This window comes from Pleurodeles waltl, chromosome 7 (assembly GCF_031143425.1).
Source record: "Pleurodeles waltl isolate 20211129_DDA chromosome 7, aPleWal1.hap1.20221129, whole genome shotgun sequence".
Taxonomy (NCBI): Eukaryota; Metazoa; Chordata; class Amphibia; order Caudata; family Salamandridae; genus Pleurodeles; species Pleurodeles waltl.
This window is the reverse complement of record NC_090446.1, coordinates 763,557,056-763,577,309: the sequence shown is the minus strand read 5'-3', so window position 1 is coordinate 763,577,309 and position 20,254 is coordinate 763,557,056. Positions and strand designations below refer to the sequence as shown.

The following is a 20,254-nucleotide window of genomic DNA, read 5'->3' as shown; positions in this document are numbered from 1 at the left end:
ATATACTGATACACGCCAATCTCATTCCTTTCAGGACTCCTCAGAGAAGAGAAGTGAGAGAGGTGGGCGGTCAGAGCGGAGGACGGAGTACGTGAAACCGAGACAGGATTCACAACGCTCAGCGGAGGTTTATATTAAACAAGAAGAGAAACCGCTGCAACAAAAACAGCAATTTAAAAAGAAGAACGTGGCAGCTGTCTCAGTTAGACATGCCGCTCAAGAAGAGAGTTCTCTTGACGAACAAGACATGGGCGTTAGCACTGTTAGACAGCGCGGCAGAGGTCACAATAGTTCGCCGGAGTCTTCTAGAGCATCTGGAGGTGAAAGCAACTGATGACTTCATACAAGTCGAAACGGCGGATATGCGAGTCTCTGATCCTGATAGAGTATATCTAGTGACTCTGCGATTAGAAGGGGACATTGACCGTATTGTACATGCCATCTTTTGGGACCATGTGGTAAAATCATATGATGTTCTGCTGGCCGAACAGGATTGGCCTCCTGACATTGTTCGCGACTGTCCGGTTGGGGAGGAGGTTATTACGCCTTCCTTCTCACCACTTGTTCCAAGAGAACTAGCGGAGTCCTATAGTAAAACATGGGCTCTAGCGCAGGCTCCCGCCCTATATAGAGATAATGTGGGGTGGGATAGACAATCACCTTATCATGTAATTCCAATAAAGGACGAACCTCAGCCACAGCCGCAGTATCCTATTAAATTTGAGGCAAGGGCATCGGTTAGGAAAATTCTTACACAATTGGAGTAGCAGGGTGTAATTGAGCCCTGTGTCTCGCCGATGAATAATCCCTTATTTCCGGTTGCTAAACCGGACCATTCATATAGGATAGTGGTGGATTACAGACATTTGAATAGTCATACACGCACATATGCAATACAGAATTCACATAGCGCAGCGCTTATGAATAATATAGTGCGTAAGAAATACAAAACGACGTTAGATATTTCGAATGGATTTTTCTGCCAAAATATAGGGCCCGAAAGTCGGGACTATACCAGTTTCAGTGCGTTTGGCTCTCAGAATTTTTTTTGTTGTTTGCCTCAGGGGTATAAGAATAGCCCAGGACTGTTTTCGGCTCGTGTGACTGAAATGCTGCACGAGTTCGACCCTGAAGCGTTATCATATGTTGATGACATATATCTGACAGACGATGAGATTCTGCAACATCTAAGGCGTGTATCGCGCATTGTTGTGGGGTTTGCTGATATTGACTATAAGTTTAATTTTACGAAATCAAAGATTGCCTTCCTCAGCGTAATTTTCCTGGGATATGAGTTGTCGAGTGAGGGCAAGAGCTTAGCGCCACATTTTTTGGAGGAATGTGCTTTATTGCAGCCTCCTAATACGGTTCGGAAGCTCCAGTCATTGTTGGGGTTTCTGAATTTTGGCAGAACTTACATTCCTGATTATGCGACGCGTATAAAACCCTTATACGAATTGATTCGCCCAAATTTGCGAGTAGATTTTGGACGATTGAGCATACACACATACTTCGAGAATTGCAGACTGATCTCTTTGCAGTTAAACACTTGCACACACGGGACAATAAGACACATTTAGTCATCAGGGTGATACCTGGGGCTGTTGGGTTTATGTATGTCACCTTTAATGAGGGTGAGACAGTCCCGATTGCATACAAGTCCCACTTCGTATAAGAACCTTTTCTTCTGTGGCACTTTGGGACCTGACAAAAAATCTTGTAAATCAGTATCATTAGACAGTAACGTGAGATGTGACTTAACTGCATCCAGCGTGGATGACTTCAACCATTGCTGACAAAGCTTTCCCACGCTGTATGTAGTTATAATATCAGCATGTTCTGGTGAAATGTAACGAGGGTCTGCCCTACTAGTCCTGAACCCCCCTGAAGAGGTGACAAAACGTTGATGACACTTATTAGTGTCTACAGGCCATAATAACCACCCGCCCGGATGTATCGATGAAGTGTTAAACATACCATTCTGGACCCAATGTGTAAATTCACTAAAAGTAGCATTCACATAGTGCTGCCAGTTTTTTTATTTGGAAGGGACAGGTATACTAGGCAAATTCAACTCCCTAATCGTCGCCAAGCCCAAACAGCTAGTCTGTTGTACTGTGTCATTGAGGAAAATCATCTGCACAGGGATAATACATGCTCTAAATAACGTGTCCCTGCCTTGCAACTGCCAATTTTTCGTACCCCAAACACTTCAAGTCAATAGTCTTAAACCAGTATTTATACCCCTCGACCGAAAGTTTAGATACAAACAAATTGGAATACAGTAATTTACTATCGGTCAATAACATTTGCTTATTAGAATACGGAGTAACTTTAAAATAGTAAGACCTAGCATTACGTTGATTATGCCCAGAAAAATATGCAAATTTATCATAATACGTTTTCGAACTCCCATGTGGGGGAGTCGAGCAATGTTCCCATTGCACATAATTAAATATGGACTTAGGGCTACTAGCTTTATGAATAAAGTGGTGTCCATAATAGTTGTAGCAAAACATGTCACCATGATTATCTCTAAATTGGTAAGCATCTTCATCGTCATAGACAGTATAATATTGCAAATCTGTCAGCATAGCATCTACTGTCTTCACATCCCAATCATCAGAAACAATGCCTGGTATAACAATATCATTCATTGATAACTTGAGGACATACGTTATTTGAATCAATTCAGTGGGACCATATATATCAAACATTACTTTATCCCACACAATCCCATCCGGAATCGGTATCGCAGAAATGTTTACATTGGACAAGTCTCTTCGAACCATATGAGACGAAAAATGCGGTTTTAACACAGTCGCCACGTGCTCAATGTCAGATCAATCAGGAAGAAAATGACCATGTATTACCAGAAAAAAGGTAACCACAAATCCCAACCATAATATAAGAGTCATCACGGCCAATAAAAAGCCACAAATAGTTCCAAGGAAAAACAAAATATGTGCGTTTAAGCCAACCCAGCAGCTTACGTGGACCTTGGACAGAAGACATCGAGGACGAGGAGCCGGACACATCATTATCAGTGTCGTTGAAGCAGCCAGAGGCAGTTCAAGCAAAAGGTGCAACTGTGAACAAAGAAGCAGATGGAGGCTCTCGCCTTGGCACGCTATAAACCACATGTTCAGAAACATCAGTAGAACGTACAGCAACTTGATCAAAAGATTCCATATTAATCGTCGTCTGTGGAACAATCGCAAGATCATCATCCACCCTCCCCAAGCTCGGAGAGGAAACAGTGTCGGTGTAAATCACCTGAAGCAGGACTTCTTCCCCAGTAGTGAGAGGGATTCCGGAACTACTGGATGTCCCTCTTGGTCTGCTGTGCAGAATTGGCCACATGTTGTAACTTGACATTATCAATGGAAACAAAGCAATTTCCTTTGGCCCCTCGCAGCGGCGGTAAAATCACAGTTCTCGTGCCCCTTACCCCCAACACAGGGACAGGTGCTCGATAAGAAGGACCAAATTCTTTTTTTACTGAGGAATTGGTGAAACTGCCTTTCACGGTGGCTGAGATTCCGTCAGCTGAATGGTTGATTCATGGGGTTATTAATCTGCCTATCTCCACTCTGCAATTTACTTCTTGTTTGAGGCACATTCCGGTGGGTAGATATGAACTATTGGGAGACAGTTACATACACGAGGTGTGGGAGCTTCCCTTTCAATACAGATGTGTTAATGGTTTGAGGGAGGTTTTTCTTAGCGGCAGCGAATGCGAAGCTTCTGTCAGTCATTCCATGGTTTGTAAACAGCTGTCCTTGCACGGAGCGTGTAACGCTTCAATTGCTAACTTAGCTTGTTATCTGAAAGGAGTTCCAGTCCCGGTTATTAAGAACACTTTCCAGGTGCTTTCTAACGGCAGTTACATTGTTCTTAACAGCGAACGCTGCTGTGGCATGCGTGCCGGAATGGTTTACGTTGTCGTTGTCAACAAGGCCGTTACGTGCTGCGGGAATGTGTTGTTTCCCCCCACTCAAATTAGGGAGGTAGCGGACATCTGGCCTCATATTGCTACTTCCAAGGTTAATTTCGACAAGTTGAGTCGGCTAAAAGCTTTATTGTTTCAAAAGCATGTGGCCCTTACATCTGCTAGCGAGACCTACGCACTTCAGGTGGCAAGGTCATCGGCGGAGATACAGTCCCTTTTGAATACTAACTTTCCAAGTCACTTCGGTGAACTTGTGGGACGTATATTTAATGCATTCAGCACTGCTGGTATTGCACATTTTTTCAAAGCCGTTGGTGTTGGTTTTGCTCACACCTTCTCTTCCATATTCGGTTTGATACCTTCGGCTATACACTCTATTTTCGGAAGCATTTTTGGGGGTTTCCCGATTACTTTGGCTTTATTGGCTGGGGTCCTGCTGTTGTTGCTATTTTTTCGCAATGGCTGTCCCGTCACGACGAAATCCTATATTGCTGCTCCCGTCAGCGCAGCTGTGTCGTAAGCGCATGATGCAGCATTTTGGAGCAACACTTCTGGGACATTTGGAGTGTGACTGGTCTCTGTCATTCAGACCGGTTTTGGATTGTGTGCAACCCGTGTTTCGGTGCCTTTGGTGCTCGTTTGAACATGCACTGGCTCTCTGTCTCTCACTGCAGCGCCCTCTGGTGGTCGATCCTGATCTGTTGATGTTCCCGATTAGGGCTCATTCCCAGACTTGTGCACTACGGTTGCGCTTGCTTCGTGAGGCGGTTTATGAGATTCCCTTCCTGGAGGAAGATGGTATTGTCTCTTTCATAGGCCCTGCACGGGGTGCCGCCCTGAATGGTTTTGGAGCTTTGGAACACACCTGCTCCATGGTACTTTGTGGCGTGGATCTTCCGATATTGACATATATCGAAGTGGAGGAGCTCCTACGTTCTATTGCTTCTGTCTGACGATTGGATTTTTTTTCTTCTCTCTTTTGCAAAATTGACACTATATTGAATTTGGCTTTATGGTCACATGTTTCCTAAACTTATGACTTAATTGTCTTCTGACCTTGTCGAAATATATGATTTTATATATTGTATATATTTGGGGCATACTTTTATATTATTGGAACCACTTGCTACCGACAAGGGGAGGGTGTAGTGTGGTTAGTTTTACGTATTCTTTGCGCATTAGCTTCAGGCTTTAGGCCTTTGTGCACTTTGCCCTGAATATATTTTATTCATTTGCTGACAGCTTAGAGCCTCGTTGCACTTTGCTCTAAATGCTTTTTATTAGGCTTCGTACTGTTATTTTTCAAATAGCCAGCTCTCCATTGTGTTGTTTTTTATTCATATCACACTGTTTTGCCTACTTCAGCACTGGAGTTCTCCATAACATATTCACTCTGTGCTTCAGTCAAGGATACAGTCTGGTACATTGCCGATAGACGTGGTAGGAGTTTAAATTTGGCATTCCTGCATAGGGACATTTTGTGATCACGATGACATGTTAGTTATAAAATCACTTCCTTGTCCCAATACACGCAAGAGGGAGATTCCGACCAGGGAACCACAACTAGACGCTGACTGCCTCGTTGCAGATGCTGAACCAAGATCACAGGCCTTTGCTCAGGTATGAGGGCTGATGTCTCCCCAGTGATTCTGAAAGGCAAGTTAGAAGCTTAACATGCTGTGCTCTAAAATAGAACAAGCAGAGGGAGAGTAGAAACTGTTAGGCACTATGATAGCTTTGTTCTTATGTTTTACTCTCTTGGTGACAATCCTACTGTGTTGTATTGTTCTAGTTATCGCGGCTCACGCCTTAATATCTAAAATACAGTCGTTTTATTAAAACATTATATAAAACTTATACTGTCTTTGTCATTTGTATATGAGATCATATTGTAAATGAGAGAGTTGGTTTGGATCTGAGTGACCACGACTTCCCTGAGAAGTTCCAAAGATGTCATGCGCTTGGCTGCCAAATCATTTCTTCCTCGTGGGAGAAATGAGGCACTGCTAGTTAGCCGGAGCAAAAACCGGATATAGGGTGACAGAGTTCCTTACACGTGGGTCAGACTCAGTCCCCCACACCGTTATCGATCCTGCTGCCTAGAAATCCAGTAGTCTCATTTAGGATAATGAGAGCCCACGTGACACCCTCAGACGGCTCATGGAGATGAGGGGTGAAAATCCTAAACTCTTGAGGTGGTCCATTTCCCTATAGGGGATGGACTTTACAGAGGAGCATCGCCCGGGGACTGACCACCCCAATGCTGATGGTCTCTCCAGATACTTCCACCTTAGCGTTGAGAGCTCCCAAAGGTTTCAGCTGGAGTGGACACATGTTAGACCTGACAGCCTTGTGGTGGTCACCCCCAACTTTTTGCCTGCTTTCCTAATTTTTTTTGCTGGTTTTAGGACTCTGCGCACCTTACCACTGGTAACCAGTGCTAAAGTGCATATGCTCTCTCCCTTAAAACATGGTAACATTGGTTCATAACCAATTGGCATATTTGATCTACTTGTAAGTCCCTAGTAAAGTGCACTACATGTGCCCAAAGCCTTTAGATCGAATGCTACTAGTGGGCCTGCAGCACTGGCTGAGCCTTTCACATAAGTAGACCCTTAACCATGTCTCAGGCTTGCCATTGCATGACCTGTGTGTGCAGTCTCACTGCCACTTCGACTTGGCATTTAAAAGTAAGTGCCAAGCCTTAAACTCACCTTTTTCTACATATAAGTCACCCCAAGGTAGGCCCTGGATAACCCATAGGGCAGGGTGCTGTGTAAGTAAAAGGCAGGACATACCTGTGTGTTTTATATGCCCTCGTAGTTGAAAACTCCTAAATTCGTTTTCCACTGCTGTGAGGCCTGCTCCTTTCATAGGCTGACATTAGGGCTACCCTCATATACTGTTTGAGTGGTAGATTCTGATCAGAAAGGGCTAAATAGGTCATATTTAGTATGGCCAGAGTGATAATACAAACTCTTGCTGACTGGTGAGGTTGGATTTATATTGCTATTTTAGAAATGTCACTTTTAGAAAGTGAGCATTTCTCTGCACTAAAAATCCATCTGTGCCTTACAGAATATCTCCAATCCACGTCTGGGCTGGGCTGGTTGACAGCTCCCTTGTGCATTTCACCCAGACAACCACAAACACAGGATGCTCAATCACACTTGCACACATCTGCATACAGAATGGGTCTTCCTGGGCTGGAAGGGTGGAGGGGCTTGACACTTATATTTCAAAGGCTAGTGGCCTGCCCTCACACAAAGGACTGCCAAACCCCCTACTGGGACCCTGGCAGACAGACCTGTACTGAAAGGGGGCTTTGTGCACTTCAAAACCACTCTTTGAAGTCTCCCCCACTTCAAAGGCACTTTTGGGTATATAAACTGGGTCCCTGACCCTATCAACTCAGACACTTCCTGGAACAGACACTCTGAACCACATCCTGCAACCTCCCAAGAGGGGTTGCTTGACTGCCCAAAGGACTCACCTGGACTGCTTTGCTGAGAAGGACTGCTGCTTTCCTGTTGCCCTGGTGCCTTGCTGGCCTCTGGCTCTGCTGAGAAGTGCTCTCCAAGGGCCTGGATTGAGCTTGCCTCCTGTTCCTGAAGTCTCAGGGCCCAAAACACTTGTCTGCAAAAGGAACTCCTGCAGCATAAAAATCAACGCACAACCTGACGGAATCGACGCACAACCTGCCTAGTGGTGAAAGAATCACGTCGCCAACCCAAAACGACGCAGCCCGGCTCCCCGAGTGGGGATCGGCCCAGCGCCAGAGTTGTGACCGGACCTTCGATGGACAAGCCACCGGATTGACGCATCGCTGATCCGGAACCAGGTAGCCTGACTTCCTGCGTGAAGAATTGACCCAGAGCCTGACGTGTGACAGAAACTCTGACGCATCGCCCACCGGATTGACACAGCACCTGTGACTTCGTCCTGCACGGCAAGGATTTCCACGCACCATCCCTGGGCGTCAAAATACTCTGCATCGCAGTGAGGACCCAAGACTGCACGCTGGAAATCGATGCAAAGTCCTTGCAGCGTGGAAAGAATTGACGCATCGTCTGTGCGTGTCTGGAAATCCGATGCACAAATTCCTTTTTCCACGCATCTCCTCCTCTGTGTTCTCCATGCATGTAATTTTGACACATAACAGGTACTTGGTGCACAAAAGAAACATTTCTTGATTTTTAAATAGTTAAGACTCTTCTTATAATTGCAAAAGTGATATTTCAACTAGTGCTTATCAAATCTTGATCGTTTTGATCTTCAGTTATGCCAGGTAGGCTCTCATTATCCTAATGAGACTACTGGATTTTGAGCAGCAAGATTGTCCGCAGTGTGGGGGACTGAGTCTGACTCACAGTGGATGACGCTTGTCGCTCCAAATCCGGGTTTTGCTCCAGCTAACTAGCAGTGTCTCATCTCTCCCAAACGGTAGAGACAATTGGGCAGCCAAGTGCATGACATATCAGTACTTCATAGGGAAGTCGTGGTCACTCAGGTCACAACCAGTTCTCTCATACACACTGCGGTCTCATATATAAATGACAATAAAGGCAGTATAAGTTTTAAAGATTGGTTTAATAAAACGACTGCATTTTGGATTGCAAAGCGTGAGCTGCAATAACCAGAACTACACAACACAGTAATAATAAAATAGTGACGATGAGAGTGAAACACAAGAATAAGGCTATCATAGTGTCACTAGAATCAAAGGATTATTCCCTCTCTAAATTATATTTTGAACACAGCATGTTAAGCTCTAAGCCTCCCTTTCAGGTTCCCTCAGGAGGACATCAACCCTCATACCTGAGCAAAGGCCTACAATCCGCGTCAGCATCTGCAACGGGGCATTCAGCATACAGTTGTGGTTCCCTGGCTGGAATCTCCCTCTTGACGTGTGCTAGGAATAGAAAGTGTTTTTATAACTAACACAGCAGATGTTCTAGGAAAATGTCCCTACGTAAGGATGTGTATTTTCTACGAATGTTGGAGACTAAACTTCTACCACGTTTACCGGCAATGTACCAGACTGTAGCCTTGACTGAACCATAGAGCGATCAAGAATGCATTGTTTGAGAACACAGTGCTGAACTAAGGTAACCAGTTTGATAGAAGAAATGAAAACAAGACCGTAAAACTGGTTATTGTAAAAATAACAGTGTGAAGCTGAATAAAATATATATAGTCAAGGTGCACAGCGGCCTAGGATATTAAACTAACGTGCATGGAGCTATACTTAAAATGGCTACACAACAGTTACTCATATAAATATTTTATATTTTTCTAAACCTGTGTGGTGTGTTTTTTTGTGGTGTTTTCACTGTGTTATTGCATGATTTAATGCACACATACTTTACACATTGCCTTCTAAATTAAGCCTGACTGCTCAGGGCCAAACTCCAGAGGGTGGGCACAGGATAATTTGGATTGTGTGTGACTTACCCTGACTAGGATTGTGGTCCCTATTTGGACAAGGGTGTATACCTCTGCCAACTAGAGATCCCATTTCTAACAAATGGGGAATAGACTGGAAAGGACACGTGAAAAAAGTCACCCCAAGCTGGTTGTTTGGATTTAAAATATATTCTGTTTGAAAAAGGAATTTGTATTTTCTGAAATATAAATTAAGTTTTATTACTGCACTTGCTATCTGAAACCATGCTACTGTGCAGTACCTCCCTGTTCTCTCTCTTCGGATGGGACGGCGTTGTCTGGATTTGCTCTTCTTCCTGGTACCTACTCAATGTGGGGGTTGCTGGAGGGGATGAGCAGAGGGAGTTGGTTTTCCATCCAAATCTAGAGGGAGCATCCAGGGGGGCAGATAGAGGGTTAAGATGAGGGCTTTCATATTGTGAATTGCTGGGTGAGTGGTAAGCTGTCTATATGCCCACTGCTGACATCGGCTAACTTCCAATAAGTAGTAAAACACAGTTTATTTTTCTAATACGCATGTGGTAGGGCAGAACCAGGATGGTATACCACTTCTTATCCTGGCGTTCTCACTTGAATGCACAATGTGATCTCAGCCACATAACTTTACCTCACTCTTTCCTGGGACCCTTAACTGAAGAAATCTAGAGCGCTTGGAATTAGAGACTTAAGAAATTTAGGGCAAGACAAATTATGTTAAGCAAGCATAAGAATAGGTTTTGTTGAAGTGACCGAAGGGATAAGATTCGTTCTTGCCTTCTGCCTTGAAATCGCAGGCTGTCCTGATTTCCGATGTGGCTCATCCAGTATGGCAGGGGAGTGTCACTCTCCATGCCAGGAGAAGCAGCTGCAAAACTTGAATAATAAAATGATGATAAAGCATGTTTATAAGTGTTTTATTTTTCTTCATAGCGTTGAGTCTAGGGGCCAAGGCCATGAAGATGACTGGCACGAGGGGGAGTGGTAGGTGCTCTGTTGTCAGTGCGCATGAGGGTTCGGCTGGCCATCTGAGGATGGCCAAACCGACATGTGCACTGAGCTATCTCCAACCCGAGTGGCATTGCCAGGTTGGAAACAGCAGACATCGACGGCGCTCAGGCCAGTTCTGATGCTGTGTCCATGCTGCCAGCAGCATGAGAGCACCATTAGGATTGGCCACAGGGCAGTCTGGGAGCATGTGCCTGCACTGGAACCAGAAGAGCAGCGATGCAGCAAGCATTCAGGTAAGTTATTATTTTTTTTGCCACCCTGTCACTTTGCCCGAACCCCAGCTGCGACTGCCTGACTTTGGAGTGACAATCCAGGCTCACTTTCAAGAGAATGTACATATGTTCTAAATGGTACCTGTGGGCTGAGAAACCAGAAGGCTCTAGTTGTATCATCCAGCCTTGGTCACATGAATAAATGGTGTTTTCTTGGGCATATAACATTATGGGCCTGATTACAACTTTGGAGGAGGTGTTAATCCGTCCCAAATGTGACGGATATACCACCAGCCGTACTACGAGTTCCATAGGATATAATGGACTCGTAATACCACGGCTGGTGGTATATCCGTCACTTTACCGTCACTTTTGGGACGGATTAACACCTCCTCCAAAATTGTAATCAGGCCCTATGTCTTTGCCTTAATTCCATAAATGCCAAAAATTAGAACACTCAGAAAGGGGCTATTTTGTGATCAAACTAATGTTTTATCAGGTTCCTGTCCCCACTGAAAAGCATTAAAGTTCTACTAAGGATATGATACATAATCACTTCCTTTCTTGTGCACAATCCCCTCGACATTTAGGGGCAGGGGACACCCATCACAGCTTAAGGTCACTGAGAGGGGAGGCCAATGCCCACCAACCACTTCACCCTGACTTCCCAAGAAGTGACAGATGGGTGATATTACCTAATTTTATTTATTTATTATTTATGCATATTTAACTTGCTCAGACATTACCCAAAGAGTGCTTTACAAGAGACTTTGTATCTTTCCTTTCTCTTGAAGTGCGAGGAGTCTTGGGGCTGGAACTTGTACCAGGCTGGGCAGGGGGCAAAAGCAACAGTAGGTGGCAGTTCTAGGCTGGGTTCAAGTGGACGGAGAGTCACAGGAAGCTGTCCTCCCCTCGCTCTGGAGTATCTCAATCTGGCTGGCAAGCAGCAGTGGCCTAAATATATGAATATTTTATATGTAAACAACACACATCGCAATACATTTTTTACACATAGCAGTTGGCCGCAGCAGTCACAGGCTAGCGGAAACACACCCTCATTCACTGTCTTTAGCAGTCCTGCTCGCACCAGAAGATCCAGAAGGAACACTTGTGTCTCAGAGAGGGAAATCTGTTTTTGCAGCATGATAAACAATAAATGTATCCCACTCCCGGGTCACTATAACAACAAGTCCGCCGGCGAGGTGAATTGATTTGCAGGTAGCTTGGCAATGCAGATATTATGTCCTATCATAATGCTGTTTTTGGAGGACTCCTCGACCCCAAAGTGTGTCAGGGAGCTATCTATGCGTGACTAAAGCATTTTAATGCATTGATGCGGACAGCATTAAAATGCGTTAGTCTAACTAACCTCTGATATGTGGTACTTTCCGGGGCTGATCACATGCATGCCAACATTTTAGAAGAGGAAAGTGGGAGAATTAAAAAAGATATTCAGGAGCATGTATTTCCCCAAATGACTTCTATTGCAGCAGAGGCAATTTCAGGTGGGAGACAGCCAAAATAAAGTCATTTTGGGTTAAAAAATCGTGAGTCTACCCATGAATCGGGGTCTATTGGCATGTAGGTGATTGTGAGCTAGAACCCTTTGCTCTTAATTCTTGGAGGGGGAGATTAGAGGGTGTGACAGGCCTCGACATTACATTTTTGGCAGTTTTACATAGCACATACAAAAAAAGAAGAGTTTAGAACTCTATTTTCGTTTGCGCTATGTTATCAAACTGCCAAAAATACAATGCTGATTTTCACCATACATGGCGATAGACAGATTCAGACAGATTGCGTCTGCTTCATTCTAAGTCAATGGGGAAATTACATTCTCCTCTCTACTTTTTTAGGGTCTAGCCTGTGAGTGAGCGTCTAGTATGCAAGAGGCTGTTGTGATTAGTAAAGGGCTTGGAGCCCACCCTTTCGCTCACCATTTGTTGGTTTGCGTGGCACTCTTCTTTACAGCCTCCTAATTCGTCAAGGCATGTGGTAGAAAGCAGCGCCCGAAGTGCGGAAACAATCCTACTGATCGTATAACAGCGCGCAAGTGCACCCCTAGCAGTGCAGAACGACACAGCCTACCGCACATATACTGACAGCAGGAATGACAGGAATGTCAACAATGTCAAGAAGCAAACAGCGTCACGCACAATACCAGAACACCCCCGTGAAAAACGAGAAGTAGCAATGACTGACAGGCAGCAGTGAAGAAAGAGGAAGGACTGCTCCCATCTACCATTTATATGCACATTAATACGGACAGTGGATTGGTTTATTAGTTGTCATGGTTATGCACTTAGCATCATGGGACTTGAAGTTTTGAATGTTTATGATTGTTGAACTTGGAACTTGCTGATTGTAATAAAAGTGGAGAAAGGATTGCATAATCCTCGTCTCCAGTCCTGAAATAGAATTGATTTCAACTTAATTAGTGCTCGTCCGCTGCTCCCCACGTGATTGAGGTACTATTTTGCTCTAACTTCTAATGCCCCGCAAACAGAAGGCTTTTGACTGGCGAAAACGTGCCCAGCAGGCACAAGATTGCAAAGTTGTATTTTTTACACTAACTTTATTTGGTTAAGTTGTCATTAATCAGTTTTTAATCATATTTTTTTCTGTTTTTTGCTCGTGGGTGCTGTTGTCAAAACATGACAATTAACTTGTTTGAAATACGCGAGATCCATTGCATTGCAAATGCTTGTTCAAATCTCCCACTTGCCTGCTCTACAATGTTGGCATGTATGTCATTCTATTATTATGTCACTTGTTATCACGCACGACCACTGAAGTAGGTTTTAAGCACATTACGTTTTTCAATATTAAGATCTGATTTTGTTCGTGAAAAAAAAACTGGACAAAATAAGTCTAATTGATCTCAGCGATCGGTTGCAGCCACATTTCTTGAAAATCCCAAACGCTTAAATTCTTCCTTTACAACGGTGAATGTGGATCCACACCAAACATGGACGATGACTGCAGAGCTACTTTCGATCGTCGGCGGTCTAGTATTTATGAGCCCAGCAGTAGTTGCGAGGCCTTCAGTGCAGCATTTCCTTCCCAAGCGACGAATGACACAGCCGATCTCGCACATGCGTAGTGAGGTATTGTGATGCACGGTGTTGCTGGTAATACACTGGGAACAGCGACGTCATCGCGTAACCAGAAACATCACCCAGTTTCTTCCTGCAGCGTGATCTAGTGTCAGCGGAGGCTGAGTGGAGACAGTGGAATCGCGCGGTAGCGCAGCTAGAGCATAGCTCTTGCATGGAGCGACTACGTGCAGCGTGATAATGGGGCCCTTGTTATGTCAGGCCATTCTCTGCAGCCTTTGTGTCCTCTTTGCCAGGGCCCCAGGTAAGTGAGGGTAAAGCAATGTGTGTGAGTCACCCACCGGGTTGGTGGCATTGACCGAAGAAGAACACGGGCACAGTAATCCACGGGAGATCTTATTCAACCTGACCGGGCAAGTCAGCCACGCAGGGTATCCTTGAGTGTAGCGGGGTCATTATGATCAAATAGGGATGTGTTCCAAAAGAGTAGAAAGTGTAACAACGGCAGGTTGACTGCGGCACCAGTAAGATGATAGCGCTGCCAGTCTCCTGGCTGGTCCGTCATCAGCCCAGGAGTGTTTTGAACAGGGTGATAAGGTCACTTGAAGTCCGGTAGAGCTCTCTGCCTCCTGGCATCAGGGCAATTACGACCGTTGGCGGCATCTGCATTCTCGGCGATGCACCACCAACTTGGCAGCTGCACCGTCTGTATCTGGTCTATTTTGGCATTACTTTTAATTGTACTTCCTGCGAGACAGTATTTGTGTGTGGCTTATGAATGGTTTATGGTCAGTGGAATACAATTGGGGTGAGCCCGAGGACAAAGGTCACAAATAGCTAGTTGTCCTGTAACTTTTTGGTGCTCTCTGACCTACCCTTAACTGCATATAAAATATTTGGTCCAACTACACACTTCACTGATGATATGGAAAGATATATTTGTTTGATTGCAAAATAATACATTTACAATTAAAGGTTGTGCATCGTATCAGAGGTTTGCAATTTTTAGAATACTTCGATTACTAACCGGTAATCTTCATTACTCTTAGTCCTACTCAGCTGCGTCTCAGTCATTACACAACGAGACATACCAAATTATAGTCCTTTGATAAAAAACACATTACACTTCAAAGGATGCACACCCAGTGATGTAATGCACACTGACGCTGTGAAACCAATAAAAGTTAAACCAAAGTAATTCACTCAAGACCTGAGGCTAGTACTTCAAAACCAAACTTTTTAGTACACTCCAGACCATTATTCTTACTGCAATGTTTCACATATGTAGAGTCTGAAGACCAAGTGGCCATTCTACGAATCGGAGGGAGAGAAAACCCCTGGAGCTCCACCCTGGAGGCATCCGCACTGCTGGTAGATGGTCCTTGAATCAAATCACCTCCAGAAGTCCATGCTGGGTCTGCATGGTCGTATCCTTACACCTCCTACTAAATATGGCTCTATTTGCAATCCTGCCTTGACCTGCTTGCTCAAAAGTCACAAAACGTTGATCTCTCTTCCTGACCGCTAGAGACCTGTTAAGATAAATGGAAAGAGCACGTTTAACATACAAAGGTTAAAGAGCCTTTTCCTCCTCTGAGTAAGGAGAGGGAAAGAAAGAAGGGCGAATCACCTCTTGGAAAACATGAACAGAAGAGTTGACCTTAGGTAGAAAAGAAGGATCTGGACGGAGAATGACCCCATCTGTAAAAAATCTGAGGGAAAAAAAGACAATATAGTAAAGGAGAAAGTTCCTCAATCCCTTGTGCAGAAGTGATGGGCACCAGAAAAATAACTTTATAGGAGAGAAATGTCAAAGAAACTTACTATGGAATTTCAAAAGCAGTAGTTTGTAAATTCCTGAGAAGAGTGGGAAAATCCCAATTAGGAGAGGACTTCACCATTGGTCTCGAAATAGACATTCGTATAGACTCTGCTAATCAGAGCATCAATTTCATCTTGAGGTTCAGCTAACTCTAAAATTCTAAAAACTTTGATAGAGAACCAATGAGACTTTAGAGAGAGAAGAATTAAGTTGTAAGCCTTCCACCAAAAACTGCTGAAAAGGACGGGAAGAAGCCAAGAAATCAGGCTAGGAACACCATTTGTGAAAAATATTTAATTTCTAGAGTAGGCTTTGAGAGTTGAAGTCCATCGGGACCTCTGAATGGTTGTGACCAATGCTGCTGAGCGACCTTTACTTAAGAGGTTCGCCCTTTAAACCTCCAAGCTGAAAAAATGACACGTAGATGTTAAAGGCAAGGAGTCTTGAAGGCTGTCAGAATTTTTGGGAGAATCCAGGGAGGACAAGTCTGCAGACACTATAGGAGAGGGGATCATGATCTTATTGCCCAGAACATGACTATAAGTATCACCTCTGCTCTCTCCCACTGAGTTTTCACCAAAGTCTGTGCTCCATGCTTCCTAGGGTGAGTGGAGTTCTAGATCCTCAGTGTTTTTGCCAAGAAAGTGTTGGTGCCCATCAACCCCTCCCTGAATTCTTCCTGGTGACCCAGCGAGGCAATTCGTGGCAAAATTTCAGTGGGGCACACAAGGGCCATCAATAGGATGTCAAATATCCTTTACCTATGTAATTTGATAGCAGGGCAGTCTCATTCCCTTCTGCCGCTGGGCATGGGAACCAATATGCAGTGAGATGCTGTTCTACCTGCCATAGTCTTTGAAAGATAAGGTAAGTAGTATGCAGATAATAAGATTGGATGAGATGGATGCAAGAGGAAATGGCCAGTATCCTGGGGGCCATTAGGTGCTCCCTCAGTTGTCATCGTCCAGGGGCCCACCCAAGCAGCCCATTGTGTCCTGGGGGTCATAAAGGGAGCGTCTGGTGTACCCTTGAAGTCACCTCCAACTATCAAGTGAAATGAGAACATCTTCAATTTTCATTTTGTGAGGACACAGGTCTAATCCTAGTTGCTATGGTTCCATCAATTTAGCTTTTAGCAGGAGCCAACTGTGTTTTGTGTCAAGGGTTTCTTGTTTTATTGTTTTATGAAAATGTTTACTCACTGACAAGATTGATTTGTGAAGTAGCTATGCAACCGTAATCCTTCTAGAACTGACAGAGCTATGTGCTGCTTCACTTGGAACCAGCAGTCTTGATATCTACATTATGAGCACTCCGGCCTTGAAGGAACACTAGCAACTTTATTTGAGGCTCAGTACTCACAACCTGATGGCGCCTCGGGAAGCACGATCAGGAGTTCACTCAACATTCCTTTGCCCTGCCTTTCAGGGGAACTAGAACCTAGACAGTATTCTTGTCTTGCTACTAGACATATACAGGCAGAGACACCTGTATCCTGAATAATTACACATGCTACACACATCCCTGAATGTAGAAAGTTGTAGGAAGCTGGCCTGATGTGTGGTGGACACCCATGGTGTTGTCACTTTATACCAGTTCCAGGTATCCCCTATTAGTGAAGTGTAGGCAGTTTCTAGGAAGCCAGGGCTCTCCAGAGGTAGCTGTGGATGAGCAGCCAAGACTTATCTAGGAAACAAGCAAACCTTATGCAATACAACTATAGTCACACAACAACCTATCACACATGAAAGAGCCACACAGTGTTACAAAAACAAAGGTACTTTGTTATAGTAAAACTAAACTAGATTAATTGTAGGCAGTCCCCCCAACTGGAGGTAAGTACACACTAGATATATATACAATAGCAATCGGAAATTAGCATAGAAACAACAAGCATTGGCAATACCAATTATCATGAGTGAAAATAGTAAGGGCCCTACGGGAGGGCCAAACCATATACTTACAAAGTGGAATGTGAGATATAGTCCCCCACCCAAGGATGTGGAGTTGTTAGAGGGGTGCTGGAAGAACAAGGAAGCTCAAGAGGTGAGTACCTAAGTGACCCCAGCAACCAGGAGAGCAGAGGTAAGTACCTGGTCTTCCAAAGGACTAACAGGAGTACTTAGAAAAGGGATTGTGCACAGGACCAGCCTAGAAGAAGCCAGCAGTAGATTGTGAAGGAAGAGGACCTGCAAAGTAAGGGAATAGAGTCCAGTCCATGATGGAGTGTCCAGTGGGGGCAGAAGCTACTACCCACCCTTCTGTGGATGAAGAACCAGGTCAACTGGGGAAGAAGACGACCACCTGTGGAGCCCAAGAGCTGAAGAGGGGTTCTTGAAGCGGTGCAGATGGTGTCCCACGTTGATTGTCGGGTTGCAGATGGTCAGTGGTGTTGGAGAACCACCAACAAGCTTTGGTAAATGCAAGAGGAGCAAAAGAAGAGCTGCAAGGTTTAAGAGGACCAGCAAGGCCCAGGGGACTCAACCCTTGGAGGGGAGTCCGGGGTGACCCTCAGCAGTCGAGAGAGCCAACAGAAGCACTCGCAACGCCCACAGGCAACCCACTGGCAGCAGGCACAGAAAGTGGCAGTGAGGCCAAGTCAGCACACGTGAAGAGGAGTCCCACGTCTCTGGAGCAGAAGAGAGGAGACTACACTTGGCAGGAAGAAGTGCAGAGGGCCGTGGGTAGTCGGAGCCTGAAGATCCCTTGGAGCAGGACAAGCCTTGGTAGCTGCAAGAGTCACGGTGCACAGGGGTACTGTCCTGCAAGGAGAGGCAAGGGCTCACCCTCTCCCAAGTTGGATAGATGTCAGGGAGGACCAAGGGGACCATTCCAGACCACCACCTCTGATGCAGGATCCACGCAGTTCCAGAGGAGAGCAGATCCACACAGCTGGATGTCATTGCTGTAGGTGCCTGCAGATGCCGGGAAGTGACTCCCTCATCCCAAGGGAGATTCCTTTTTGCTTTTTGGTGCGTGCTGAAGCGTTGTCGACCCCAAATGATGCACAGCCAGGGAAATATTGAAGTTATTGGAAGGAGCTGGAGAAACAATGTTGCAAAGCGAAGTCGTAGCCGAAGTTGCAGCTTTGTTGGTTCTTGAAGAGTCCAGTTGTGGTTCCAGTGGCCAGAAGTTGAAATAAACGATGCACAGGAGTCCTGGTGGAGATTTGCACATCGAATCTGAGGACCCACCCGCAAGGGAGTCCCTAAATAGCCCTAAAAGCGGGGTTGGTCACCTAGCAAGGTGACCACCTATCAGGAGGGGGCTGTGATTTCACCTGCCTGACCTGGTCACTCAGGAGCTCCCAGGGGCCTCTCCACATCTTGGTTTCAAGATGGCAGAATCAGGTGCCCCCCTGGTGGAGTTCTGGGCACTGTCAACGGTTCTTTTGTCCAGTTTCGCGCTAGAGCAGGGACTGGGGTCCCTGGGCTGGTGCAAACTGGTTTATGCAAGGAGGGCACCAAATGTGCCTTCAAAGCAAACCGGTGGTTTGGGGAGGCTACCCCTCCTCAGCCTCGTAACACCTATTTCTAAGGGAGAGGGTGTTGCTTCCTTCTCCCACAGGAAATCCTTTGTTCTGTCTTCTCCTGCTTGAGCTGGTCAAGCAGCAGGAGGTCATAAACCTGTGTGAGGGGTGGCAGGAGCGCAGGCTGCCTGGAAAACCCTGAAAGACTAGTAGGAGCAATACTGAGGGGTCCTCTAAGGAGCCCCTAGAGTGCATGGAATCATACAACCAATACTGGCAACAGTATTGGGGTATGATTCCGACATGTTTGTTACCAAACATGCTCAGGTTCGGAGATACCATTCTGTAGCTGGAAACAGGCAAAGACCTGTATCCAGTACACAGGCAAAATGGCTTCCTTGCACTTCAGAAGTCTAGTGCAATGGAACTGGAGTTCACACGGGCACCTCTGCTTATGCATGTGTGCCCTCAACCACAGAGACCTGCATCCTGTCCTCTGGCTTAGGAGGGCCTTCCATATGGGTGACTTACAGTGACCTGTGGTGAAAGGGTGCATGCACCTTTTCACGCAGGCTGCAATGGCAAGCCTGCAGACAAATTTTGTATGGGCTCCCATGGGTGGCACAATGCATGCTACAGCCCATGGGGAACCCTGGTGCCCCAGTGCTCTGGGTACCTAATTACCATATACTAGGGACTTATAAGGAAGCACCGGTATGCTGATTGTGGAGTGTACAAGTCCTAGGCAACCAAATTTATAGGGATAGAGCACAATCACTGTGGTCCTGGTGAGCAGGAGCCCAGTGAAAAAAGTCTAAGCATACTGATTTTAGGCAGAAAAAAAGGGTACTTTCCTACAAAAGTTCTTGACAGATGTTTGCTTCTGCTAGAGTTCTGAGATCAGCAAATATGACTTTGTTCTTTCAATGGTGAAAGCTTGCTAATGTATTTCAAAACATTTCTCTTTTTTCTTGAGTTTTAGCTCTGCTCACGTAAATGTTTTTGAATATCTTAAAAGATCTTCATAGCAAGCCTGCAGTCAAAATTTGCTTAGCATCAGTTATGGCAGAATGGTCTTTGTAAGGTCTTACCATTCATGTATACCATTTTAAAACGTACACTCATTTGGTTGTCTGTTCAAGAAAAGAAAAAGGATGTACCAAATCCTGCAAAGTGAGATTTATTGCTACTACGCAGAAGAACCATATTTATAGGTATACATTTCACATGAAAGCTAATGCGTGTTTTCGTCGATCTGTCATTGCAATCAACTCCCCTTAATTATCAATAAGACTTTAGTTACATATTTCT

At 45.1% G+C, this 20,254-nt stretch overlaps 1 protein-coding gene across 2 annotated transcripts in view; it reads left to right on the top strand.

Moving 5' to 3' along the window:
- Window positions 1-13,687: 13,687 nt before the first annotated feature.
- TXNDC15 (thioredoxin domain containing 15) overlaps window positions 13,688-20,254 on the top strand; it is a 47,151-nt gene continuing 40,584 nt past the window's right edge. The window contains exon 1 of one of the 2 annotated variants that reach the window (XM_069199242.1): window positions 13,688-13,956. In XM_069199242.1, coding sequence (XP_069055343.1) covers window positions 13,893-13,956 — 64 coding nt within the window. In that variant the 5' untranslated portion in view covers window positions 13,688-13,892. The remainder of the gene's footprint in view (window positions 13,957-20,254) is intronic. The other variant, XM_069199243.1, reaches the window with a different exon arrangement.